We start from the raw sequence: 26,277 nt of genomic DNA, 5'->3' as shown, positions 1-26,277 counted from the left end.
TGTGCTATGGGGGCGGCGGTAGCCCCCTCATATGCCAACACATTTACGATTGCGGTAGAGGATGAGATATTTTTCTCTGATCCCAATGTAGCGGGCCGGATTATGTTCTATACCCGCTACATTGATCTTCTGGAAGGGTGATCCATCAGACCTAATATCGTTAATTGAGACTCATAATGCTGGGCCCAGCACTGTGAAATTCAGGTTTGCTATGAGCAGATTGAAAGTCCACTTTTTAGACGTATGTATTAGGTTGGAGAACGGAAGAATTTCTACTTTATTATTCTCTAAAGAAACAGATTGTAACAATTTATTACTACATTCCAGTTGTCACCCCAGGTCAAGCATCTATGGTCTGCCTATTTCGCAGTTGTTGTGATGTAAGAGGATCAATTCTGATCCAGCAACAGCAAGCGCACAGATGGACATAATGATCGATAACTTTGTAGAACGAGGATATGACCATAAACAAATGATGTCCACCAAAGCACGTGTTGAAACTATTCCTCGTAACAGTTTACTGACCCCTAAATTAGCTAAGTCTAAACCATTAGCCATGATCCCTTTTATACAACAATTTAATACCTCTAGTGAGGTGATTACACAGAAATCCAAACCATTATGGCGAATTGTCCAATCGGACAAAGAGCCTAAATTGAATGATACTACCCTGATGCCGTCTTTCAAACGAGGCAGAAATTTGCGAGACACCCTCGTTAAAACTTTTACTGAACCTCCAGTATCTGAAAATGTTGGTAAAAAATTGGGATGTGTACGCTGTACCTGTGTTACATGTCAGTACCTAATCCCTGGACCAACATTTTACCATCCACATACAGGAAGGCCACTTAACATTCGTTTTACATTGACCTGTAACACAAAATTTACGATTTATCAAATTCTGTGTCCTTGCGGTCTTACCTACGTAGGTAAGACTGAGAGCGTTTAAAGAATGCATGGCTGCACATAGATCTGCTATTAGGCAGCCATAAGTACAGGAAAGAGTGACCAGCCAGTGGCTCACCATTTTTTAATGGCTCTCCATAGTATAGCTTCAATTCGTTACTGTACAGTATATTGGATCATGTACCAGCCTCATTAAGGGGCGGCAATAGAAGTTTACGTTTATTGCAGAAGAAGACTCATTGGATTATGAGATTAGACACCATTAGCCCAATGGGGTTGAACGAATCCGCAGGTTTAAATGCATTAATTTTTTTTTTCAAGATTACATTTTTATTAAATTTTCAAAAATGTGTCAAATTAATCAGTGGGGGGAGGGGTACAGAATGAGAAAAAGGAGGGGTAGGGAGGCAAAGGGGGAACAACACTTTACATCTTTGTAATATGATACATCTTATACATGATACAGACATAAGCTTATGAGGGGTGAAGAAGTCTCCTAGACGAAACGCGTTGGGTAGTGCCTGCTGACTCCTCCACCAAGATAAGTCATTCACTTTTTAGACTTTTTTAGAGTATAATTCCCTCCCCCATTTTTTAGCGACATCACCTGTAGGCCTTTTTAGTAATATTATCGCATTTTTTACTACTATTACTGTTTTTTCTATGTAAACTGTATTATTGTCTGTTCTCCCTTTTTAGTGCTATTGTGTACTTTTTTATGTATACAAAATAAAACTTTTTTATTACAAAGAGTTTTTTCGTGTAGTACACAGGTATTTATTGTCGCTGTTTCCTCTATTCCAACGATTTGTAAATTGTTTTCGTGACACCCTTTACCAAGGTGTCCATTTTTAGAGGCTAGCTGACATCCCCTTTTTTCCTAAAAAGGGTTACCAGTGTACATTAATTGCATATCAGAGCATTTGAACAGTCTGAGGACACAAGTGACGCCATACATCTTTTCTTCCCCATATATATATATATATATATAGATAGATAGATAGATAGATAGATATACAGTATATGACCGTATGTGTATATATATATAATATGAAAGGCACTGTATAAGTATGGGAGGACTTACATTGGATTATTCCTGATTCAATAATGTGGGTCCCTGCTTAAAAACAATGATACTCTTTTCACACCAGCCTAAATTTCCCAGTTCAGCAAAATTTGCCGGGATTTCAACCCTGCTTTTGAGCAGGGTTGTGGGTACTGGCGAGTGCGAAAGGAACAGGGATACTCACACCTCCTCTCCGCCTCCTTCCTACACCAGAAAATGCAGGGACTTTTCTGGTGTGAGAGGGGCCAACCCGGGAATGCCCTGGCATTCCTGGGTGGGTCCTTGCACTGGTGTGAAAGGGATATTAAAGGAAGGTGGGGAGAAATGCCAATCAAGACTGAGGCAATCTTAAACTTCAAATGTATCCACATACTATAGACGATTTAGGAGAAGGGGCTCTGGACTGCGCACCCTAGCTGCTTGTAATTAGGGATGTGCACCGGCCACTTTTCGCGTTTTTGGTTCTGATTACCTTCAAGTTTTTAGGTTCTAATAGGTTTTCCAAAACACCCTCCTCAAGGTTTTGGGTTCTGATTTTTTTGTTTTAAATGCATAAAAACGACTAAAATCGCATAATTTTGGGGGGTTTTCGTCTCCTATTATTAACCTCAATAACATTCATTTCCAGTCTATTCTGAACACCTCACAATATTGTTTGTAGGCCAAAATTTTGCACCAAGGTAACTGGATGACTATGATAAGCGGCACAAACACTGGAATGATACGGCACACTTAGCATCACCCCTGGACTGATACTGAACACTTAGGATCAGCCCTGGACTGATATGGAACACTTAGCATCACCCCTGGACTAATACAGCACACTTGGCAGCACCCCATGAATTATACGGCAGACTTGGCTCACCCCTGGATTTATAGGGCACACTTGCCAGCACCTTTGGACTGATACAGGACACATGGGGGCACCCATGGAATTACACGGCACACATGCAGGCACCCCTGGACTGGTACGACACACTTAGCATCACCCCTTGACTGATATAGCACACTTAGCAGCACCCCATGAATTATACAGAAGACTCGGCAGTAATCCATGAGTTATATGACACACTTATGCATCACACATGGGAGCACCTCTGACCTGATACAGCACACATGGAATTATATGGTATAGTAGATGGCAGCACTCCTGGACTGATACGGCACACATGGCGGCAGACATGGAATTATACAGCAGACATGGCAACATTCCTGCAGTAAAAAAAGAAAAACTTTTATTCTTTTAATAAAAAAAGAGCAGCACACCTGGAATTATACGGCAGACTTAGCAACACCCCTTGAATTATACGTCACTCTTGGCTCACCGCTGGACTGATACAGCACATTTAACAGCCCTTGCAGTAAAAATAAAAATAAAAAAACACCTTTTTTTTCTTCTTTTTATTAACCCCTTCCCGACATATGACGTATATATACGTCATATGTCGGTTGGGGGTGAATCAAGCCAGCTCACGGAGTGAGCTGGCTTGATAGAGAGCAGGTAATGGCTGTATATTACAGCCATGTCCCTGCTCTCACGGCCACGAGCGGCGAGTTCGCCGATCGCGGCCGTTTAACCCTTTAAGCACCGCGGGCAAAGCGCCCGCAGTGCTTAAATAGCTGATCGGAGGGGGGGCGCCCCCCTCCGGCGCCGATCGGGGCCCCCCGCAGCGCGATCGGAGGGTGCCGATCGGTTGCCATGGTAGCCAGGGGTCTAATGTAGACCCCTGTGCTGTCCGTGTATTCATACCTATTACATCCTGCCTCAGGCAGGATGTAATAGGAAGTGAAAAAAATCACTACGTTCAGCCATAGAGCTCTATGGCTGAACCTAGTACAGGCGATCGCGCCCCCTAGTGGTCAAGTACACTAGGGGGCCTTGTAGTAAAAGTAAAAAAAAAAAAAAAATAAAGTTTAAAAATAAAAAAAAAATAATAAAATATTAAAAGTTCAAATCACCCCCCTTTCCCCATTTCCCAAATAAAAATAAATAAATAATAAAAAAAATAAACATATTTGGTATCGCCGCGTTCCTAAAAGTCCGATCTATTAAAATATAACATTAGTTATCCCGCACGGTTAAAGGCGTAAACGGAAAATAATCCCCAACGCCAAAACTACGCTTTTTGGTCGCATCGCCTACCCAAAAAAAAATAGCTAAAAGAGATCAGAAAGTCGCCCATATCCCATAATGGTATTAATTAAAAAGTACACTTCAGCCCGCAAAAAATGAGCCCTCACCCAGGTCCGTAGGTGGAAAAATAAAAAAGTTATAAGCCGCAGAACATGGCGACGCGACGCAAATTCGAAAAACCGTAACATTTTCTATTTTTTTTTTTAGTGGTAAAATGTAACGAAAACTATATAAGTTTGGTATCACCGGAATCGTAACGACCCATAGAATAAAGATAACCCATCATTTTAAACGAACTATGAACTCCAAAAAAACCGTAACCAGCGCAAAATTGTGGAATTGCGTTTTTTTTTTTTTTTACCCCACATTGAATTATTTCCTGATTCCCCAGAATATTATACGGTATAGTAAATGGTACCATTAGAAAGTACAACTTGTCCCGCAAAAAAAAAGCCCTCATGTGTCTATATAGCCGGAAAATTAAAAAAGTTACGCTTATTTGAACACAAGGAGGAAAAAAAAAAAAAAAATTACCTTAAAAGGCAATGTCGGGAAGGGGTTAAAGAAAAGGGCAGTTCCCCTGGTCTGATACAGGACACATGGGGTCACCCATATAATTATACGGCACACAAGGGGGCACCCCTGGACTGATATGGGGCACATGCGGGAACCCCTGGAATTATACGGCACACATGGGGCACCCCTGGAATTATATGGCACACATGCGGCACCCCTGGTCTGATACAGGACATATGGGGGCATCCCTGGACTGATTACGGGACACATGGGGGCCCCCATGAAATTATACGGCACATATGCGGGCACCCCTGGACTGATACAGGACACTGGGCAGCACAGCTGGACTAATTCGGGGCAGCCCTGTAGTAAAAAAAAAAAAATTTTTTTACAGAGAGCCCCTTAGATGTCCCCCCCCATATAACAGTCCCCCTTAGTAGTAGCCTTAGTAATGCACCCTTAGTAGTTGTACCCACTTAGTATAGTTTCCCCCTCAGTAGTTCCCCCTTAGTAGATGTACAAAAGCTCCTGCACCATTAGTTCCCCCTTAGTAGTTGTACCTTTAGATTCCCGATGTATAGTTGTCTAACTTGAGCAGCCCCCATTAATTTATGCAGCCTCTATTTGTTCCCCCATTCGTTTGCCCCCCCCCCTTATTTTGTCCCCCCATAGTGTTATTTTGTCCCCCATAGCTTTTTCCTCTCTGCAGACAGCACGGACACATCCGTGCTGTCTGACTTCCACTTGCCGAATGAAGATGGCGCCAGAGCCGGGACTTTTATAGAGATCCGGTATCTCGATAATCCGACGCGGGATGATGACGTTTTTGGACTCTGAAAGATGGCGGGACCCGGCAAACTCCTCGGATCCGGCCCCGGATTAGGTAAATTCGGGGGGTTTGGATCTCTAGTCTCCGAACCCGCTCATCCCTACTTGTAATGAGAGGTGCTACCTTGTTGAGATTTTTAGTTATATGCAAAAAAGGGTGGATGCATGTGCACTATGCCATCATTACTCCTCATATAATATATACTAATTTGAATTCCATTTAACTATCATACTGTATAAGAGGTTCTAAGCATATAATTGGCCAAATATATGGGCATGACCACCAACATCGAGGTCATCTCTTTTGAGCAGATCTCCAACACGGGGGTTCGTGTCTAAGGCATGGGGCATAATCCAAAGTGTCCTCTTATACTTATATAGTGTCAATTGTTTTGGGGTTGGATATTTAGACGTTGGGGCACCCAGAGCTGTTCTGACTGGGCTACTTCAGGACACCATTACTGAACACATATATTCACATTCGTACAACTTTTTTGTATGTGTTTTTATTTATGTATTTTTCAAATTTTTACCCTAGTATAAAGTAGCTGCTTTAATGCATATGATGCTCTATAACACACAATACTCTGTAATAAAACTTGTTATGGACCTGCTCGACAGAGGGGACCTTGACATTGGTGGGCGGGCCTATATTTTTGATTAAATATATGCTAAGAACCTCCGATACTGTATGATCGTTTAATGTAATCTTTGAAAACCCCTGCAGTTCCTCTTCCCTGCCTGGGGTGTCACTGTCTGCTGTAGTGCTTCTAGCACAGTGTGGGGTCTGTATATCAGTGCTGATATACAGACCACACTGTGCTAGAAGCACTACAGCAGACAGTGACCCCCCCCCCCACCCATGCAGGGAATTGGAACTGCATGGGTTTTTAAAGATAGCGGGTGCTACAATGAACACTACTGTTGTGCCACTGAAGGAGCATGATACCACACTAGAAGAGTAGTTTGGTAGTTGTCAATGAATGTTGCTGTTTTGAAATTCAGTGTGATTGGTGTAGTTGTATACAATTACAATCATTCACGTTCTGTAAATGGAAATGTCCGTACATCGCATTAAAGCACTCTAAGTAGATTAAACAAATATAACTGAACTTCTATCCTAAAAAATAACACACATTTAATTGTCCTGTATTTTTGTGTATGAATAGTCATTTATCATATCTGCATATGTAACCTTCTTTAAAAGAAAAGGTAATTATAAATGGTAATTGTCTTTTTAAGCACTCGCACACATTAAATATCCTTTACTTGATCTAGTCTGATGTGGATATGACATGTCTTCCTTAAGTGCAGCTGGTTAGAAAGCCTTAATTTGTATTTGGAAAATAATCACAATATAGATATAGCCAATTATGTTACATAAAACATTACTCTGACAGCATATCCAAACCTCTCTAGGCTTACGTCAATGTATCTAGCAGTGGTTTTCATTTTCATAAAGAAGCATTTTGGAGCATAATTGTTTTCATTCATCCAGAAAGTTAATGTACATGGACCTAACATTAACCAGAAGAGACAGCTAGCATTAAGTGCATTAGGGGAAGTGGAATTTCTGATATTTTAGTTTCATCCTCAGGGACAATCTTTTTACTTTAGAGCTTAGGTTGAGTCACCTTTGCTATTCTGACCCAGCATTTATATTTATTCCCTGGATTTCATACAACAAGAGCTGACTCTACATGACAGTTCTCACACTGTATCACAGTTTTTTTTTTTTTTTTCCTAAAGCTTCATTTCTGGATCATTACTTATTTCACACTAGGCACAGTCTTAAGAAATGTCACAACTAAGTCCCACAGTTACAGTGTGATGATTATCAAGAAAATGCCCTGTCTCCACATACCATAACAATTGCTAGGACTTACCGTAACTAATTCATGGAACTGTGGCTCCGATTATCCACTTATATATGATGTATTTGTAATAAGTCACTATTGTCCTCATATTGGGGATTATTCTCGCTTACTCCTCCTGGCAAATTCCTTCTTAAATGGAAAAAAACATGTGCACTGCAGGGGGCAGATGTAAAATGTGCAGATATAATTAGATTTGGGTGAGTTATTTTGATTCTGTGCAGGGAAAATACTGACTGCTTTATTTTTACACTGCAATATAGATAGCAGTATGAAGTACACACCCCACCCAAATCTAAGTCTCTCTGCACATGTTACATCTGCCCCACCTGCAGTGCACATGGTTTTGTCCATCTAAGAAGGAATTTGCCAGAAGGAGTGAACAAGAATAACCCCCTTTATCCTAAACACCCAGCTAGAATAAATTCAGTTACAGTATGACCTTCTATCTATCATTATCATTTCTTTCTTTGACTATTTGAGTTAATTACTTGAACATTTTGTAAGTGCCACAGGACTTTTGAATGTTATGCAATTGGCCTTTATTCTACCATAAATTATCACAGAAAAAAATGTTTTTAGTCGACGAGTATCTGTGTTTTTTTCCATAATTGGGGTTTTAATAGATAGTTCATCAAAACCTTTCCAAATACAAATGTAAAGGATAAGGCAAAATGATTAACAAAAGAAGCATAGTAAATGCTATTGGAATATATGGAGTACAGTTTCAGTTTGTTTTGAATATGATATGGTCATTTCTTGGTGTATAGAAACCTTTAGTTCATTAATGGTTCTTTGTTGATGTTTGTAGACCTGCATTTTTGGCTGTCCACGTTGGCTGTGTATAGGCCTTTCGTTAAGCTGATAGGATTGTTTTCCACCCACTAATTAACAATCTGCTGGTTCTTAATATAGCCAGATAAATGAAAGTGAGCTTCATCAAGGAATTGTAGCAATAATGCTGGAGATTACCTTCTGATTGTTGTGAAACTGCAGAAAGGAGAGGGGAGTGAGAGAGAGGATAATGGGAAGAGAGAGAGAGGAGTGAGCTGGAGAAAGAGTGTTAAGGAAATCAAAAGAGAGACTGTTGGGGAGACAGAGAAGAAGCTAGCTGGAGTGACACTATTTGACTATAACACAGGATAGAGGTAGACACAGCTGGATTGTTTTGAACAAGCGGTTTCACCTCTTGCCTTCCTCCCCTCCCTCCAGTAAATAAACTGTTACCCCCAGGCACTGAACCCTGCGCTTCAGCATTCATTAAAAAAAATGGAAAGAAAATCTTTTTTTAAAAGGGTGCATTGGGATTGCTTCTGGGGCCCCCCTAAGCCACCTGGCCCCATAGCAGCTGCAACCCTTGCACCCTCTATAGTTACCTCACTGGTGTACACCAAATTCATGGTTCACACCCATCATCCATGGGATTGTCCCACTGGGACAATCCTATGGATGACAAGGTATTGTTACATGGTGCATGTAATGATATTTTGTCCCATCATACGAATCATGCAGTATGTACTGTTCTGTTACTGTATATGTAGTTTCATTACATCATATAGCTGTGTCACTGGGTCACACAGTTATTTAGGTACAGCATGTACCTAGCTTGACACTTCTACAGAGCTTATTCTTGAGTCAAGAGAAAGTCCTAATGCAAATATAAATTATAGTAACAAGAAGAAGAGAAGAAAGCTGTCGTGTATATATAGTGCACCTATTATTTTAAATAAAATGTAACCTTTTTTGAATTTATTAAGAATTGCGAAATATAAAAGGATATAATAGTAAAGTGAGAGACAGAAATAAAGTGCGTTAAAATAAGGTGGCTTGCTGAGAGTGCACCAATTTATCTCTTGTATGCGTGAACTGGCACTGTGCCTCTTTTGGTGTTTTATATACTGTAATAAACTTTTGGTTTTTCTATTTGTACTTTTTGTTCTTTCTTTTATATAGAATTGAGTATATGGTGCACACAAAAGAATTCTTCACATTACCACATGTGATCAAAGTATTCACATATATTTATATCATAACCATGTGTATTATGATATGCTAGTCTTATTCCAGGGCCGAAACTTGCGCCCGGGGCAAGGCAGTCATTTGATGCCCCACTAGTCAACCTCTGGCTCGGGAGGGGGGTTGGCATCAAATGACAGCGGGACACTGACTGCCTCAGCGAGAGGGAGAAGATGGCTGACAGTCTCGCCTACCTCAAATAGCCCCCACAAGAACTGCCTGGTTTCCCTGGCCTGTGTGACAGCCAGGCAGAGAGCGAATGGCTATCGCTTCCCGGCTGTCTTCAGAGCACGACTGCTATTTGAAAACTCGCGCCAAGTCGCAAGCCAACCGATTGGCTGGTGACCCGGCGCTAGATTTCAAATAGCAGCAGACCAGCTCTGAGTGAAGAGTAGGACAGCCTATGCCCCCCCCCCCCATCCAGTGCCCAAAAACAACTAAAACAACTATCTTGGAATCACTTTTAGAACTCTCCTAAACATTGTCCTGGGACAGCTGGATAACTAAAATGATTCTTTAATTTAAGCCCTGCAACCACCGCCTACATGGAATAATTTAGATCTTCATTTTTGTGGCTGCCAAATATGCAGCACGCCCTCAATTCGGCACCTCAGTCTGCAACTTAATCAGCCCAATACCTGATCAGGCACTACACAAAGTAAGATTGTGCTTAGGTTGAGCCTCTCCTCCTTATTAACCCAAATTTTTTTGCAATTCAAAAAGTCTGGTTTAAATGTTTGAATTAATTGTAATATTTTTTTTATTATTAAAAAATGGTCTACATTGAATGTTGAACGATGTTAATGTTCTTATTTTAAAGTGGCCCACCATTGGATCTGCTACTAGCGCTAGGGTGGTTGAGTGTGACTAGATGCTGGAACTGAAAGGGTTACTGTTTCTATTTCCTATGTGGATATTATTGTGCTTCTCTGGGTTTATATTTAGAAACACTAATTTTTAATCATCCCCATATTGTGGTCAGTAGATGCTACTGTATGAATGCATTGATTTTTATCTTTGTTTTCAGGGGTTTTTTTTACTTGTTTACAGAAGATTGCTTTTAATACTAGCTGTGAATTAATGTTTTGCAGTATATGTAGTATTTATTAAAATATGTATTATTGATATTATTATTTGTAATGTCTGGATACTGTATTTTAATAGTTTTACGTGATATTTTGTCATTTTAGAAATATTGCCTACTTACTGTAAACCATCAATTTTATGTTTTTGTGTTTTTTAAGTAATTCTAGGCTGTCACAAATACTATATTGTGCATAATGTTTTATAATTATGGCAAGTAACATGCAAAATAATCCCAGAACCTTTTGTATTGTTTTTTTCCCCCATAGAGCAGAGACTGCCTTAAGCTAGGACCACCAGTAGAGGGAGAAGATGTACAAGTGAAATGGCCTGATGGGTTACTTTATGGAGCAAAATATCTTGGAAATATCATAGTGTATATGTACCGGGTATGAACACTTTATTATGTTTTTTTTATTATTGATTTATAGCTTACATAGTAAAACTTTTTCAACCAACATTTTTTGTAAAATGGTTTATAAATCCATCCTAAACATTATACATATTCAGGATGAATACATTTAAAAAAATACATTAAAACTTTCAATTATTTCATAATATATTTTGTAGGTTCTAGTAGTGGAAAACATTCTATTTGTAGTAGGTAGATTTCACTCTGAAATAGTCTTTAAGAGCAGTGGCGTAAGTTTGTCCCAGTTGCCCGGAGGCAATATAAATATTGGTGCCCCCCCCCCCAAACACACACACACACACACACACACACACACACACACCACCTTAAATAAATACATGTTATGTATATTATGTTTAAAATTTAGACAGCGTGACATCTATGGTCCTGCTTGGCGGGGGAGTAATCGACGACTTTCAGTTAAGGGATTCGAATGTGCAGGGATGGAGAGGTGCCCCCTTGGGAGCAGGAGCCCGGCGGCAGATGACTCCATTGCCTCCCAGAGTTCTGCCTCTATTTAAGAGTAAATTTACCAGGGACGTGCAGTTAGGAAAGGCAGTGCCTCCCCTGTCATTAATGACCAAAATAATATTAACAAGATACTTTTGACACATATTTTGTGTCAAAAGTATCTTCTTTATATTAATCTCATAATTTTCAGTTTTGCATAGTGTTTAAATGGATTTTGGAGGCACTGAAAGTGGTACCACCTGCTGCCCATTATAAATATCTGGAAGCAGGGGGTGAGGACAAGCAGAGCGCTTACAATTACCTCAGGGACATGCTTTAAACAAATATGATTGGGCACAGGCAGCAGATTCAGTGCCGACAGTGACTGCATCCGACTGTCAGTGCTTTATAGGGAGAGAGCAAGCAGTGGTGGAGCCGGTGAACAGGGGTGTCAGAATGGGGAAGGGGGTGGGCGGCAAGGGAGCTGCTCACCAGCCAAAAATATATTACAGGAGATCAGCCAGCTGATTTGGTGCTGGAGGGGGTTGCTGGAGCCTGGCCGAGTGCCTCACCAGCCACTGACCTGACTGCATGCCACTAAAATTTACTATGGCTAACCTTAACTTGCTGATGTCTATAATGTCAAATAAAAAGTATATAACTGAAATGCTGTACAAATAAGTCATGATATTCATTTATTGCTAAATTGTATAAATCCGTGCTTGACCTTTTTATTGAACTCCTATGGATAGCCTCTATATAAAGCCCCCTTTAAAAGCACAGTGCGTGTTACATTTAGTGACCTAATGATTTGGTTGATAAAAAGAAACCAGAATTATTTATCCTTTTTGCCACATACAATTCCTATTACACACAAAGAATTGCTCTGCAGAATGGTCATTTAAGCTGGCATATGAAATAATAACCGAGAAAACTTTGGGGAAAGTGTAACTTTTCAGTTCTTAAATTGTAGTTTTGATATATTTGCGTTTTTTCTACACTCTGCGGCATTGCTTTTCTAATTTTCTGCTAAAGAGGTTCACGTTAGATTAAATTTGAACATAGACAGGAGGAAGCCTTTCTCTTTTTCAGATGAGCATTTTCAAAATCAGCGTTGTAGACACTGGTTTAGTTAACAGTATCTCATAGAGTGTCACTCAGGTTGTCTAACTCCTTATACACGCAGACAGTCTGAAAAGAGCTGAAAGCTATTCAATTAATTTTTGCTAGCGGATGAATCAGAAGCAAATACAAGGAAGAAATTAAATAAAGAATAAAAAAAAGTTGATGGATGGGTATGCAAAAGTTTTCACTGCAACTACATTAAAATGTGTCACTTTAAATACTGATAATACAGTAGAGGTTATCTCTTTTGTAACAGACTGTGTATTTTAAATGGAAATTCTTGAGGCAGAAAACACAGACATATTTAAAGCCCCATTCTAGTTCCTGTTACTTACATGCTGAGCTAAACTTAGAAGCCAACTCTGCAGGGGAATTCTCACTACAGACATCACACTCTGCTTAAATAATTAATTAACGTACAGTACTTTGAAATGTCAATTCAAAAATAATCTTATATTATACTTATGTGAGTGACGCTGGCATTTTTAGTGGATATTTTGCACATCTCTCTCTGAGATGTTGACACTCAAAGGGTTAATGTTTGCTTACTATCATGTCACCGCCCCTTCATCTTGGAGCAGTGGTGTAACTATAAATTTTGCTGCTCCCTGCCAAAATAATATCTGGAGCTGCCCCCCGCCCATTGCTGCTTACACATTACGCTGCACACCGTAATGCCAATTACACCTCACGCCACATGCCATCTACACATTAGATGTGTGTGTGTGTATATATATAAATATATATATATATATACACATTACGCTGCACACCGTAATGCCAATTACACCTCACGCCACATGCCATCTACACATTAGATGTGTGTGTGTGTATATATATATATATATATATATATATATATATATATATATATATATATATATTAGGAAGAGAGTACCTTTTGAATGCAAACCAGCAACACCTCTATTAAGCCCCCTGTTAGTAAGGGGCAGTAGGTAAATAGATTAATAGAAGTAATAGAGTGCGCTAGAATAGGGTATCATTAAAACCCTATTCTAGCGCACTCTATTACATATATATACATATATATATATATATATATATATATATATATATATGCATGCAGGTGTTGCTCTGCACTCTCTGTAACAGGTCAACATCCTGGGTGCCCTCCACACTGTATAAGTATATGCAGGGATTGGCGGCACTTGCAGCAGGTTTCAAAGAAGAACGACGGACACGCTGGGTGTTCTCAACGTTTAAATTCTGTATTAAAGATAGTGTTCATTCTAGCACCCGCTATCTTTGAAAACCCATGCAGTTCCTCTTTCCTGCCTGGGGTGTTGCTGTCTGCTGTATGCTTTTAGCACAGTGTGGTCTGTATATCAGCACTGATATGCAAACCAGACCTGTGCTAGAAACACCACAGCAGACAGCGACACCCCAGGCAGGAAAGAGGAACTGCATGGGTTTTCAAAGATAGCGGGTGCTAGAATGAACACTATCTTTAATACAGAATTGAAACATTGAGAACACCCAGCGTGTCCGTCGTCCTTCTTTGAAACCTGCTGCGAGTGCCGCCAATCCCTTTGCATATATATATATATATATATATATGTGTGTGTGTGTGTGTGTATATATACAGTATATATATATATATATATATATATATATATATATATATATATATATATATATATAATATATATTAGATGTGACTTGACCTGAATAAGAAACGTGCAAAGGCATTTTGCTCTAAGTCAATATCTTCTGTTCCGGCAAGACACCTAAAGTTTTGCTTTTTAGAGAAAAATAACTAAATGCATGAAGAAGCTCCGATCTAGTTAAAGTTATTTCAGGACGTCTTAGAGTGGTTCATTATTATACTTTAGCATATTAAAAAAAAATTACGCACTTGTCCTAGTGCAAAGTTATTGACTTTGGCTGGAGAAAAAAAATCCCTAATAACTGACCCGTTTTCATGGTCACAATTGTGAATATTTTCACCCAAAAGTGTTTTTTTTTTGGAGAGGATGCTCTGTAATTGAAGTGACCAAGAGAAAAGCTTGGGCTAAAAAAATCAGGGTACATCCCTTTTGTTTGCCCTTAATAGAATGGTGCACCTCTGTGTCTTCTAATGTCCAACTCTACTGAATGCTACAGTAAGTTCAGTAAGCAATGCACTATGCTCTGTTAGTTAGGTACAGTGGGGCAGATGTATTAAGCTTTAACAAGAGATAAAGGCAAGGGTGATAAAGATAAACGTCCAGCCAATCACCTGCTAACTGCCATGTTACAGTCTGTGTTTGAAAAAAGTCAGTAAGGAGCTGATTGGCTGGACATTTATGGTACTTGTGTATTATCACGGCGCCCATCGCATTGCATACCATTAAATAAGGTATGCGATTTTCGCGTCAAAACGGAAAAATGTACAATTACATATTGCATCGCATGCCAGCAAATGGCATGCGATGCGATCGCATACGATTTTTAATTGTGCAAGCACCCTGATGGGTGCATACAATGTTAAATGCCCCCCCATTGTCAATGTGACCCCCACTATGAACACCAACCCAAAGCGTGGTGAGCGCAGCGGTACGCGTCCTCCGACCTTTTCATCCACTATCCATGTCGGTGTGAAACGCGGCGAGCGGACGCGGAATATGAGCCCGAAGCGTGGCGAGCAGACGCGGAATACATGTGAAGTCATCCGCATCCCCTCGCGGGGCTCGCTGCGCTCGCCATGCTTAGGGCTAGGTGGCTTGCTGCGCTCGCCACACTATCTACAATCAACTCCACACCGACGTGGATAGTGGGGGTATGAAAAGGTCGGAGGACGCGTACCACTGCGCTCTCCACGCTTTGGGTTGGTGTTCATAGTGGGGGTCACCTTGACAATGGGGGTGCATTTAACATTGAAAGCACCCATCAGAGTGCGTGTACATTTAAAAATCGGATCGCATGCGGTTCTATCACATTTATCTCTACTTATCACCCTTGCATTTATCTCTTGTTAAGGCTTAATACATCTGCCCCAGTATTTTTAAACACTTCTGTTTATTGACTTTTAAAATAAACTGCCACAATTAAACATGAATTGCTCTGAAAAACAGTTTTATGGAAGAAGCAGACAGACGGCTGGTGTTCTGTCTGTAATGGAGTGGACAGTGCAGTCAATAGATCTCAACCCCATTGAAGTGCCCATCAAGCTAATCCAACTTGTGGGAGGTGCTTCGGGAAGCATGGGGTGAAATTTCTTCAGATTACCTCAACAAATTAACAGTTGGCATGCCAAAGGTCTGCAATGCTGTAATTGCTGCAGAAGGAGAATTCATTATATATAATATAAAAATATCAATGCAACCAGTCTGAATAACAAATGCAAAATACCATGATTCAGGTGTAAATCATTATTAAAGTACAATAAGAAGATATTGATGGAGTTTTACTACTATCCCAAATAGTCATACCTTCCAAATGTCCAATGTTTTGGGGAACTGTCCCATTTTCGTGAGGATGGTCTGTGGCGTAACTATAAATTTTGTCCCCCTGCCAAAAAAAATTCTGGCGCCCTCCCCTAAAATGCTGACACATAGACATATAGCCACTGACATACACATGAAAGCTGACACAGCCACCAGGGAGGATCACAACCAAAATAGCGGGTGTTGGGCAGGGAGTGCAACCACTGGATGTCTGTGTGCGTGGGGGGCGGCAGTTGGTATAAAACACAGCCGACGGCATCCAGAGCAGTATGGATTTAGAGAAAAGGGTAATGAAAGGCGGCAGCCTGATTGAGGCTGGGGGAGCACAGCCGCAATGGGGTGGGAGTCGGGAAGAGGCACCTGAAAATTTAGGGTGAGGGAGCGGCATCTCATGACTGCAGGTACGCAGGGCTCAGTGCAAAACAGCATGCCAGTGCGGTAGTAGCTACTAGCACATGGCGGGTGGGCAGCAGTAGCAGCAGAGATCCAGGCCAGCAGTAGTGACAGGCAAGTGACCAGGCCCCTCCCACACTCCCAGTAATGCACTGCGGCCGGGCATCGGCGGTGGCATCAAGGGTATGTGCAGGGGAGCAGAACGGCAGCATAGTAAGAGCTGAGGGAGAGTAGGCACAGCCCCCTTCATTCATTCTGCCTCTGGCTCCCAAAGGTCACTGCACCGCACCCCTGCGCCCCCATGGCACCGGCTCCCCCCTGCTGTGGAGCCCTTGCTGTGCCACTGGGGATTGTTCTGTGTCCCACGCGAGACTGGCAGTGTCCTACGGTGGGCAGTTGGGAGTCCTTCCTGTCACCCATTCTCTACATGCACACAGCATCTATTCAGGGTGTCAGAGGGGCTGGGGGCATGACCAGCAGCTTAAAGAGTACTGGCAATGCCCCAATAATGATGTAATCGTGAGGCGGGCCTCATGAAAGCATTAATCCCCACAAAGCCACACCCCCTTATGGATAGGCCATGCCGCCTTGCTAAGTTCTGCTGCCCTGAATTACAAAGTTGTGAGGTATGCATATTTATGGTAGCTTATTCTTGTACATTTGGTCTGGGGCAACTTTTATAGATCTAAAAACAAAAGTCACTTTCTAATATACTATGGGATCTATTTATTAACCCTTTGTGTGCCTGCGTTGCTGTGAAAGATGGGCAAATATCCACTAATAATGCCAGCCTTGCTCACAGTGGCTGTTTTTTTCACAATATTTAACTACACTTCAGTTAATTGACTTCAGATCATTTTGTCGGCAATACCTAAAATGATTCATATTCCTCGACTACGGCCTTGGCATTTTTAGCGGATATTTTGCACACCTCTTACAGCAATGTTGGCACTCAAATGGTTAACATTATTTTCACTAAAATAATGTGAAAAGGGGTGTTTTTAGTATCACCTGAATGCTTTAAAGGATTTTGAGATGTTTTCATGAAAATATTTAATTCGCTATTTTTTAGTACCCAGATCTGGCCAAAGTTACTAAAAGTAAAAAACTTGCAGTGAGCATAGTGTATAGTATCATGGTCACCTGCGTATAACACTTTTTTTTTTGTCAAAATGGGTTCAACTTTTAAGCACTCTACATTCTGGAAAAAAATGTATAAAATATTATTGTTTTGCAAAAAAGTGGACTAGGAATATTAATTACTTAAGAAACATGTTTATTTTTCTGCAGGTCGAATTTGAAGATGGTTCTCAAATTGTCACAAAAAGAGAAGATATTTACACACTGGATGAAGAGCTTCCTAAAAAGATTAAATCCCGCTATGTAAGCATCAGTAAATAATATTTTTTTTCAAAACCGTTTCGATACAGGTGTTAATCAAAACAAGTCATGTATTATAGGATTGGACGACTAAGTATCAAAGCATAATCAGTTCACACTCCTGCTTTCATTACTCTCTAGCTGACTGTAATGGTAGCTGAAAATCAATATTTCCCCTCTTTTGAGTTTTATCGCATGCATATTACACCCTGTGACATCATCTGGCAAAATCAGAGCTTTTCAAATCAACAGTGTGAAGTATTTGTTCTCTTTGAAATTCCAATCCATAGATAATAGTTTGTTGGCCAAAGATACCATATATTAACATTTAAAGAAAAATCAACTTGCCCTGTCTAGAAATTTCAGAAAAATATAACTATTGTACATATAAACTATTATTCAAAATGTACCTATTTTAGCTTGATCTACTTGATATTCCTGCATTCAAAGTTACCAAATGCTTATATCAGCAGGTCGTTGTTTATGTTAAATTCAGTTTTCAGTTTCCTTCAATTGACAAATGCATAACAACTCTTAGCATCTAAATTTATCTATATTGACTAGAATGGGCTGTTACCAGTATGGAAAATAAAAGTGGCCCTGGAAAAATTTATAGAATTGGCCTCACATGGGCGGCACCAAATTAAATGTAGGCGGAACTAATACATCACAACTCCTTTTCAATATGCTTGGTAGTCTCTTGGCCCCTAGTCCTTTTAAGCTGCTCTGACAAACCTCAAATATCCACATTTCACATAATACTGACCTAAGACCCTAAAACCTCAACGAAGCAGACAAGGAATTCATTGCCATTATTCCCTGAATACCACAAATATTCGAGAAATGTTAAACCCCCAAATAGCACCCACTCCTGTTCCTTTAAAAGATGTCACATTTATATAGATGGGTGACTGACATAGATGTTTTTTTGCAGTGTTGGGTATCTGTGAACCGGTAAAGGTTGTTTGCTTGGGAGATGGGAGTGGATGGGGCCACTACTCTGGGCAGAGCCACACCTTGCAAAAAAGTCACTGGCTAACAGGTGACCTCACAGGTGTATTGGCCTACCAGGATTCTTTCTTGTAATGTATATGGCCAATCCTTCCCTTGTTTAATATATCAATATAGCACAGTATGTGACTGCCAACAGTGACTTCACAGATTTGTAATCATTTTGTATACTGTACCTTAAAAGATCATGGAAAATATGTGGGTTTTTAACCTGTGCTGTATGTAAAGTAATGGATATATATTCCAAATATACAAACCACTGATACACTGTACTGCCACAGTTGGTATTTTCACCAAGAGTCAACAGAGATCCTGGCTCATTCCTCTACTGGAATGTACTTTGCTTTATCATACCTGTATTGTACAATGTGCGGAAGACACCATGACCGCTTACCGCACAAGAGGGGGACTGTGCAATTAAGTACATTCATAGAAGTGGATAGAAAACCTTTGGCATGGATACATATTTAATATGTCAACCATTTGATTGAAAAATGCATCTGGAGGGAAACATCTGTGTGTGTTTTTGTGTGTGTGTATATATATATATATATATATATATATATATATAAACAAGAGGTTTTCAAAACGGCACTCAGGTGAACACGGCAAAAGTCTTGGTGCAGGGTCCAATGTAGTAGATAGGAAAAGCACTTACCCAACCTTGCAGAGGGAAAGGAGACAGACCAGCACTCAATAAAATTTTGAAAAAATACGTGTATTGAAGTTGTATCACAACATAGTAATAGCAATAGGTATTACAACGCAGGGTCAGCTGTGATGTTGTAATACCTATTGTTATTACTATGTTGTGATAAGTGCTTTTCATATATATATATATACATACATACATACAGGAAAAAGTGCCACAATAGTCCAATTCCAAGATAGGGTTGTAGCTGACACCCAAGTTCCAAGATTCCTGCACTTTGGTCTGTATATGACCGGCAGCTCCTGATATAACACCCGGATTCGAAGGGTTAATTAATCTAAAAAAACAAACAAAGGAGCGCTCCATAGTGTTATACGTAAAGCAATTTATTTAAAAGAGCTTTTTTAAAACACACATAAAAGTAATGGGTAACGTACCCTTACTGACGGTGATCACAACCCCAGTGTTCAATAGCGTGGATCTGTGATATCACACAGGAAGGCGGAGAGGTTACACTCACACGGCTCAATACAGCTGGTTGACGCTAGGCCACGCCCCACGCTGTTGAACACTGCGGTTGTGATAACCGTCAGTAAGGGTACGTTACCCATTGCTTTTATGTGTGTTTTAAAAAAGCTTTTTCAAATAAATTGCTTTACGTATTGCACTATGGAGCGCTCCTTTGTTTGTTTTTTGTTTTGTTTTTTTGAGATATATATATATATATATATATATATGCATTAAAATGTAAATATATATGCATATAAATGTATACTCTCACAAATACATTATTACTTAAAATACTAACAAGTAATGTATGTTGCAATGAAGTCCGTTTATGAAATTAGTAATGAAAAAGGCCGTGGCATACTGATGGAAGCTGCAAGTATTGCCTATCACTTAATGTCCTGTTGTAAACACAAATGTCTCAGTAAGTAAAAGTAATGCTTATTGAAAACACATTAATGCGTTCTGGAAATGTCCTCCGCAAATAGGTACTTTCCATCACATTTAAGTGCCTATGTTAGACTTTATCAATAGAAATCCACCATTATTGAGTAAAAGTACTTAAAATACATTAGAAGGCGTGTAATGATTGGCCTGTATTTAGTCTGAATTGTTATGTGTTTTAATGTGAACACATTTAGGTTTATTATGTACCATGTGGTAAAAAATGTCCTCTACGGAGATCTTTATTATAGGATAGTTCTTTAGTATATTTCTGTTGGCATGTAACACAATATATATTTATTATTATTTTAAGTTTCTTATATAGCGCACACATATTCTGCAGCGCTTTTAAAGAGAATATTTGAACATTCACATCAGTCCCTGCTTCAGTGGAGCTTACAATCTATATTCCCTACCACATGTACACGCGCACACAGACATTCTAGGGTTAATTTGTTGGGTGCCATATAGTCAACCAGTATATTTTTGGATTGTGGGAGGAAACCGGAGTACCCGCAGTAAACCACCGCAAGTACGGGGAGTATATACAAACTCCGCACAGTTAGGGCCATGGTGGGAATCGAACCCATGACCTCAGTGCTGTGAGGCAGTAATACTGCCCATTAGACCATCTGTAGTGCTCTAGGTATCCTAATAGTAATACATGAATATACTACAGGAGTTACGTTTATGAATAGTAATGCATTCAATTTATTTTTCTAACATTTCATTTTCCCCTTATGTTGTTCAATATTATGTCCAGTCCAAAGCATCAGACATGAAATTTGAAGATGCTTTCTACGGGGAGGAAGTTATCCAAGGTGAGAGGAAAAGACAGAGAGTGCTGAATGTGAAGTTTAAGAACGAATATGTAAATGACCCGGGATATCGTACATTTCTCAAGAGCTCATTCCAAAAGAAGTGCCGCAAGGGACATTAATAAATGAATACATAAGACTCCATGCAAGAGGACCGATTTGGTACAAGTTTTGCACTACACTTTAAATGGAAGGATGAACATTCTCACAGGCTGGATGCAAAGGATATATGATGCATAAGAAGCTTTAGCTGAAGGACCTCTGCTAAGGTTGCATTGATAGGATTTTAGGTTTGTGCATGTGCAATTATAGCTTATTTTTCAGTAGGTTGTATATATGGGGCAAGACCATGCATGCAGGGGAGAGCTGATATTCCAGAGGATAATATTAGCAAGTAGCCTATGCAAAAATAACCCTCATACATTTCAAGGCTATTAGATAAAGGGTTGCAGAGTTTGACAACCCAGCAGTCCTGTCCTCCAGCGAGATAAACAGTATTTCTCCAAAAGCCTTGGGTGGAAGTCTACACTGGTGGTAACCCGCATCTGTTACAGCCAGAGTGCTCCAACTGGTGATTTACTGCACCTTAATCATCCCATCTTGTCAGCTCCCTCTGCATGCATTATTCCTATATAGAATATTGTTCTCCTTATTTTCCTTGATGAAGTTAAGATAACAACTGATGAGTCCTAAAAACACAGACTTGGAAACTATAGACACTCAGGGCTGCACTCTTTCAGGCTATCCAAGCAACGTACTATTCTATATATGGATGGAGTGCATTACCAGCAATTATTGTAAGGAAATTACCTCCTGTTAATGTGGTTACTTATACTACTAAAGATCAGCATTTTTATTTATATGAGCAATTACCGCATTTTTTGTATGTTGGCTAATGGCTCATTTAAGCTGTTTTTTCATATGTATGAGGAGTCCGATTCCCAAGTATACAGTAAGTGAGGCATTTCACCTACAGTGCCCTTTCCGAGATGCACTCCACATGCATAAGTTATTTTTGTGAAGCAATAAGTAATGGTTTCTCAGACAAGCGCACAGTTTCTTGTCCTTGGTATCTGCTTTATTTTTCACTATTTTACTTCTGGTTTTACAGAGATTTGTTAAGCAAATAGTGCTTATGTACATACACATATTCAAAAGGGTGAGTGTAATAAAATGATTTAAGATGGACTGGATTGTTACGAGTCTCCTATATAAACAGCATTAGAATAACAATGTTGCTTGTATTTAATAAAACTGTAACCTATCCAAACCATTCTGACATCTGGAACTTCCACTTTTGCCTAACTTGATAGTCTTCTAGTTTATAGTTTTTTTTCCTATCCCATACTAAATGTATTTTTTGGTAAAATGCTATGCTTTACTCAGGAATACCCATTATTTCTAGGGAGGACGGGGAAGAAGAAACAAACCTAAATTGCCTCGAAAACCTATGTATGTTTATATGATATTCATTCATGAGGCGATTACAGAGCAGTGTGTTATTTTAGAGGGGGTGTGATGTGGTAGAGTACCCTGCTCTTCCATGAGAGTCTGGGAGGAGAATCTCCCAAACATTTTGGGAAAGTAGACAAGTATGTTTTAATTTCTGTTTTTGTAAGGCATTTTGAAAGCTACTGTTCAGATAGGACAGTGTGTTAATGATTTCAATGGTTCCATACAAATTTATAGGCAGCATACTGATTCCCACATTCCACTCTTTGTTGGCGGTAAAGTCACTTCTGTTGGTTCAACTTTGCAGGAGAAATGGAAGGGTTTGTGGTCTGCAATTTATGTTCAAATGTGTTTCAAACAAGCACATATTTTAGACCTAATAAGACAGTTTATCCTAGGATCATTTATTTTCCATCTTGGTATACTCTAAATTAGGGGTGGGGAACCTTTTAGGGGCCAAGGGCCGTTTGAATAGGAGGAAAATGCCTCGGGGGCCATATAAAAAAACAAAACACTTACAAATTGCCCTGCGGCAGCCGTCCCATGCTCCAGCGGCTGCCGCAGTTTAAGAGTCGCCGGTCTGTGTGGTCCGGTGGCTGTGCAGGGAGTGAAGTACAGGGGAAATCTCGCGAGAGGTTGGTATCTCTCTCGATATTTCCCCTGTACTTGAATCCCTACACAGCTGCCGGGTGGGTGGGCGAGCCACACAGACCAGCTCCGGGGGCCACAGATTCCCCACCGCTGCTCTAAATGGATCCATTAGACCTTTACAGGGTTTTTTCAAAAGTATCTATAAAGTTCACAATAGAGTAATAATGTGCACATCAATAAAATGTGCATTACTCTCCAATCATCCATTGAAAGTAGAGATGTGTATGTGTGTGATTTAATGTAATCTTAATGTATTTATATGTGATCTTTATCAGGGTATACCCAGAGGTGGATCCAGAAAAAAAATGGGGGCACCAGAATAGATGATTGGGGAGTGGGTGGTTATTGATGACAGGCAAATGAAGATGTCCTCACAGGGTATGCCATCCTTGCGAGCCACACACCAAGTTTTCACTGGTAGTATAGGTTGCATGTCTCACCAGCTACTCTCTGTAGTTCCAGCCATCACCACTCTGTCTGCTGGTGTAGGCAAAAGTCCAACTCCTCTGGACTGCACATGGAGCAGTTGGAGGGCTCTTCTTGGCAACTGGAGACCAGTAACTTTCTTCTGTAGGCCTGTGACCAGGGCACTGGGGAGATCTCAGACAGTCAGACACTAATAGAGAGTGCAGAGGTCAGAGAGAAGGTGGTGGATGAGCTGCAAATAGGGAGGCTGACCACATACAGAGGTTGTCTGCTGGAGGCTCATGGAGGATGACATGGCTCAGGACTCCAGCCTTCACATGGATCTGGGGTAGAGCTGCTGCTCAAAGTGAGATCAATTTCTGACAATGTGGTGCAGACAAGGCAAGGTTGAACTACTAGTATTTCTCTCCCTAACGAGGGGGTGAGCAGGTCTGAATGTGCACTCATTGATCCCAATGCAGTGCAAGAGCCATAGTTCATCTGTCTCTAAGATTTTTCCTGCCACTGTGCAATCTCGCTGCCCGCTATCTGTTGGAAGACAGTGAGCAGACAGGCAGCATTTGCTTTAACCTAATGTGTCTGTAGTACTAGCAGCTGTGGTGAGTCCTAGTACCTGCCGGCTATCTGATGCCGGAAACTACTGCTCTACATTTTAAAATTAAAATACATAAAATGTGCAAGAATTGACAATTGGGGGGGGGGGGGGGGCAGAGTATACAGAGGTGCATGTGTGTATGAATTTCATCTAGGGTTGCACTGGTGTTGATACAGACTGTAGGTGCATTGTTGTGAGTATTAATGTCATCTGTAGGTGCATATGTTAATATATTTACAGTATATCATTTGGGTGTGTGAGTGCATGTATGTATTGACATTGGGGGGTGCAGCGGCAGATCTACATTTTTAGAGCCCTTAAGATTTAACTGGGGGCCCCTTCGCAAAATGCAGCAACATAGAAACCATCAACAAGGTACTAAGGGCCTTGCTTGCTCAGTGCCAATAAAAGTACCTTATTATTTTCCTGGACTCCTTCTCACCTTTCAGTGAAAGCTTTTCCTGGCTTCAAGCTCTGCAATTCCTGGGAATGTTACAAAGATCATTTCTGCTAGCTGTAAGGAATTGTATGAACAGAAAAGGGTAGACCACCTTGGGCACTGCACCTAAAAGCTGCCAAAGACTGTAAGAAGGTTACCAACAACATACATATACGAATAAAAACAAAGAACAGTTCTACTGGTGATATAGGCTATATACTGTGTGACCTATAGCGCCAGTTCTTTGTTTTTTTTTCGTATGTGTCATGAATTGTAGTTTAAAAGGATTACATATTTCGGTACTTGTGGAGTATTACGGCTCCCACGACCTTGATCGTATGCTGATCGTATGCAAAAAAATCGAATCGCATCCGATCAAATCGGATGCGATGCGATCGCACCCGATTTTGCACTGAAATGCATCAAAATGCATTGAAATGTGTAGTAAACATGTTAATTGGCCCCCAACTGTCATTTTTCACTGTGTACCACCCCCAATATCAACGCCAACCCGAAGTGTGGCGAGCGCAGCGGTACGCGTCCTACGACCTTTTCATACCCCCACTATCCACGTCGGCGTGGAGTTGAGAATAGAAAGTGTGGCAAGCGCAGCGAGCCACCGAGCCCGAAGCGTGGCGAGGGGACGCGGATACCTTCACAGCTATACGCGTCCCCTCGCGGGCTTCACAGGTATCCGCATCCCCTCGCGGGGCTCGGTGCGCTCGCCACGCTTCGAGCGCGGTGGCTCGCTGTGCTCGCCACACCTTCTGTTCTTAACTCCACGCCGACGTGGATAGTGGGGGTATGAAAAGGTCGGAGGACGCATACCGCCGCCCCTCGCGGGCTCGCTGCGCTCGCCACGCTTCGGGTTGGCGTTGATATTGGGGGTGGTACACAGTGAAAAATGACAGTTGGGGGCCAATTAACATGTTTACTACACATTTCAATGCATTTTGATGCATTTCAGTGCAAAATCGGGTGCCATTGCATCGCATCGTATGGCATCGTATGGCATCCGATGCAATGGCATACGATTTTTGAACAAAAATCGGTAAAAATCGCATCGTATGCCACTACATATGGCATACGATGCCATACGATGGGAGCCGTGATACTCCACAAGTACCCATATTTCAAACGATTTACAGATTGCAAATCATAAATCCCAGCAGTTCCCAAAGTACTAAGTGACACACATCCAAGCTGTACTAGAAGCCTGGTTGTCATGGTGTTATTGGTGACTAGCTATATTTATACAGTACATTAAAACAAAAGGTGGAAATCCTATTTTTGCTGTTAAAATGAACAAGCGAGGCAAATGATGATTCTAACACTTAAAGAACGATATTTAACCCGGCGTCACTACAGTAGAAAACTGTTACACTGGCAGTCAGGTGGGTCAAAATTACCCTGAAATGTTTAACCCCCACATTTCTTATTTTTTTAAGATTTTGTAAATCCATCGGTATATTTTAGGTAAAAGACTCATAAAAAAGTTAATATGTCAAATAAAAGACAAATTCAGACTATGTTTGTGCTTGAAGATTCTTGCTGAGGATGAATAGATACTAAGAAATGTACAGTATTTGATGCTATAGTATGCTCAAAGTTATATTATCATCATCGCTGTCAGAAGCCTCCTGCTCTGTGTCA

General features: G+C 40.5%; 1 protein-coding gene across 5 annotated transcripts in view; it reads left to right on the top strand.

Moving 5' to 3' along the window:
• KDM4C (lysine demethylase 4C) overlaps positions 1–22,249 on the top strand; it is a 494,625-nt gene extending 472,376 nt beyond the window's left edge. For all 5 annotated transcript variants that reach the window (XM_083185981.1, XM_083185980.1, XM_083185982.1 and 2 more), the window contains exons 20-22: positions 10,693–10,812; positions 17,540–17,632; positions 21,007–22,249. In XM_083185981.1, the coding sequence (XP_083042107.1) occupies positions 10,693–10,812; positions 17,540–17,632; positions 21,007–21,183 (390 nt within the window). In that variant the 3' untranslated portion in view covers positions 21,184–22,249. The remainder of the gene's footprint in view (positions 1–10,692; positions 10,813–17,539; positions 17,633–21,006) is intronic.
• The last annotated feature ends 4,028 nt before the right edge of the window (positions 22,250–26,277 follow it).

Source organism: Crinia signifera, chromosome 1 (assembly GCF_055691185.1).
Source record: "Crinia signifera chromosome 1, ASM5569118v1, whole genome shotgun sequence".
NCBI classification, from domain to species: domain Eukaryota; kingdom Metazoa; phylum Chordata; class Amphibia; order Anura; family Myobatrachidae; genus Crinia; species Crinia signifera.
This window is presented reverse-complemented; position numbering and strand designations above follow the sequence as displayed.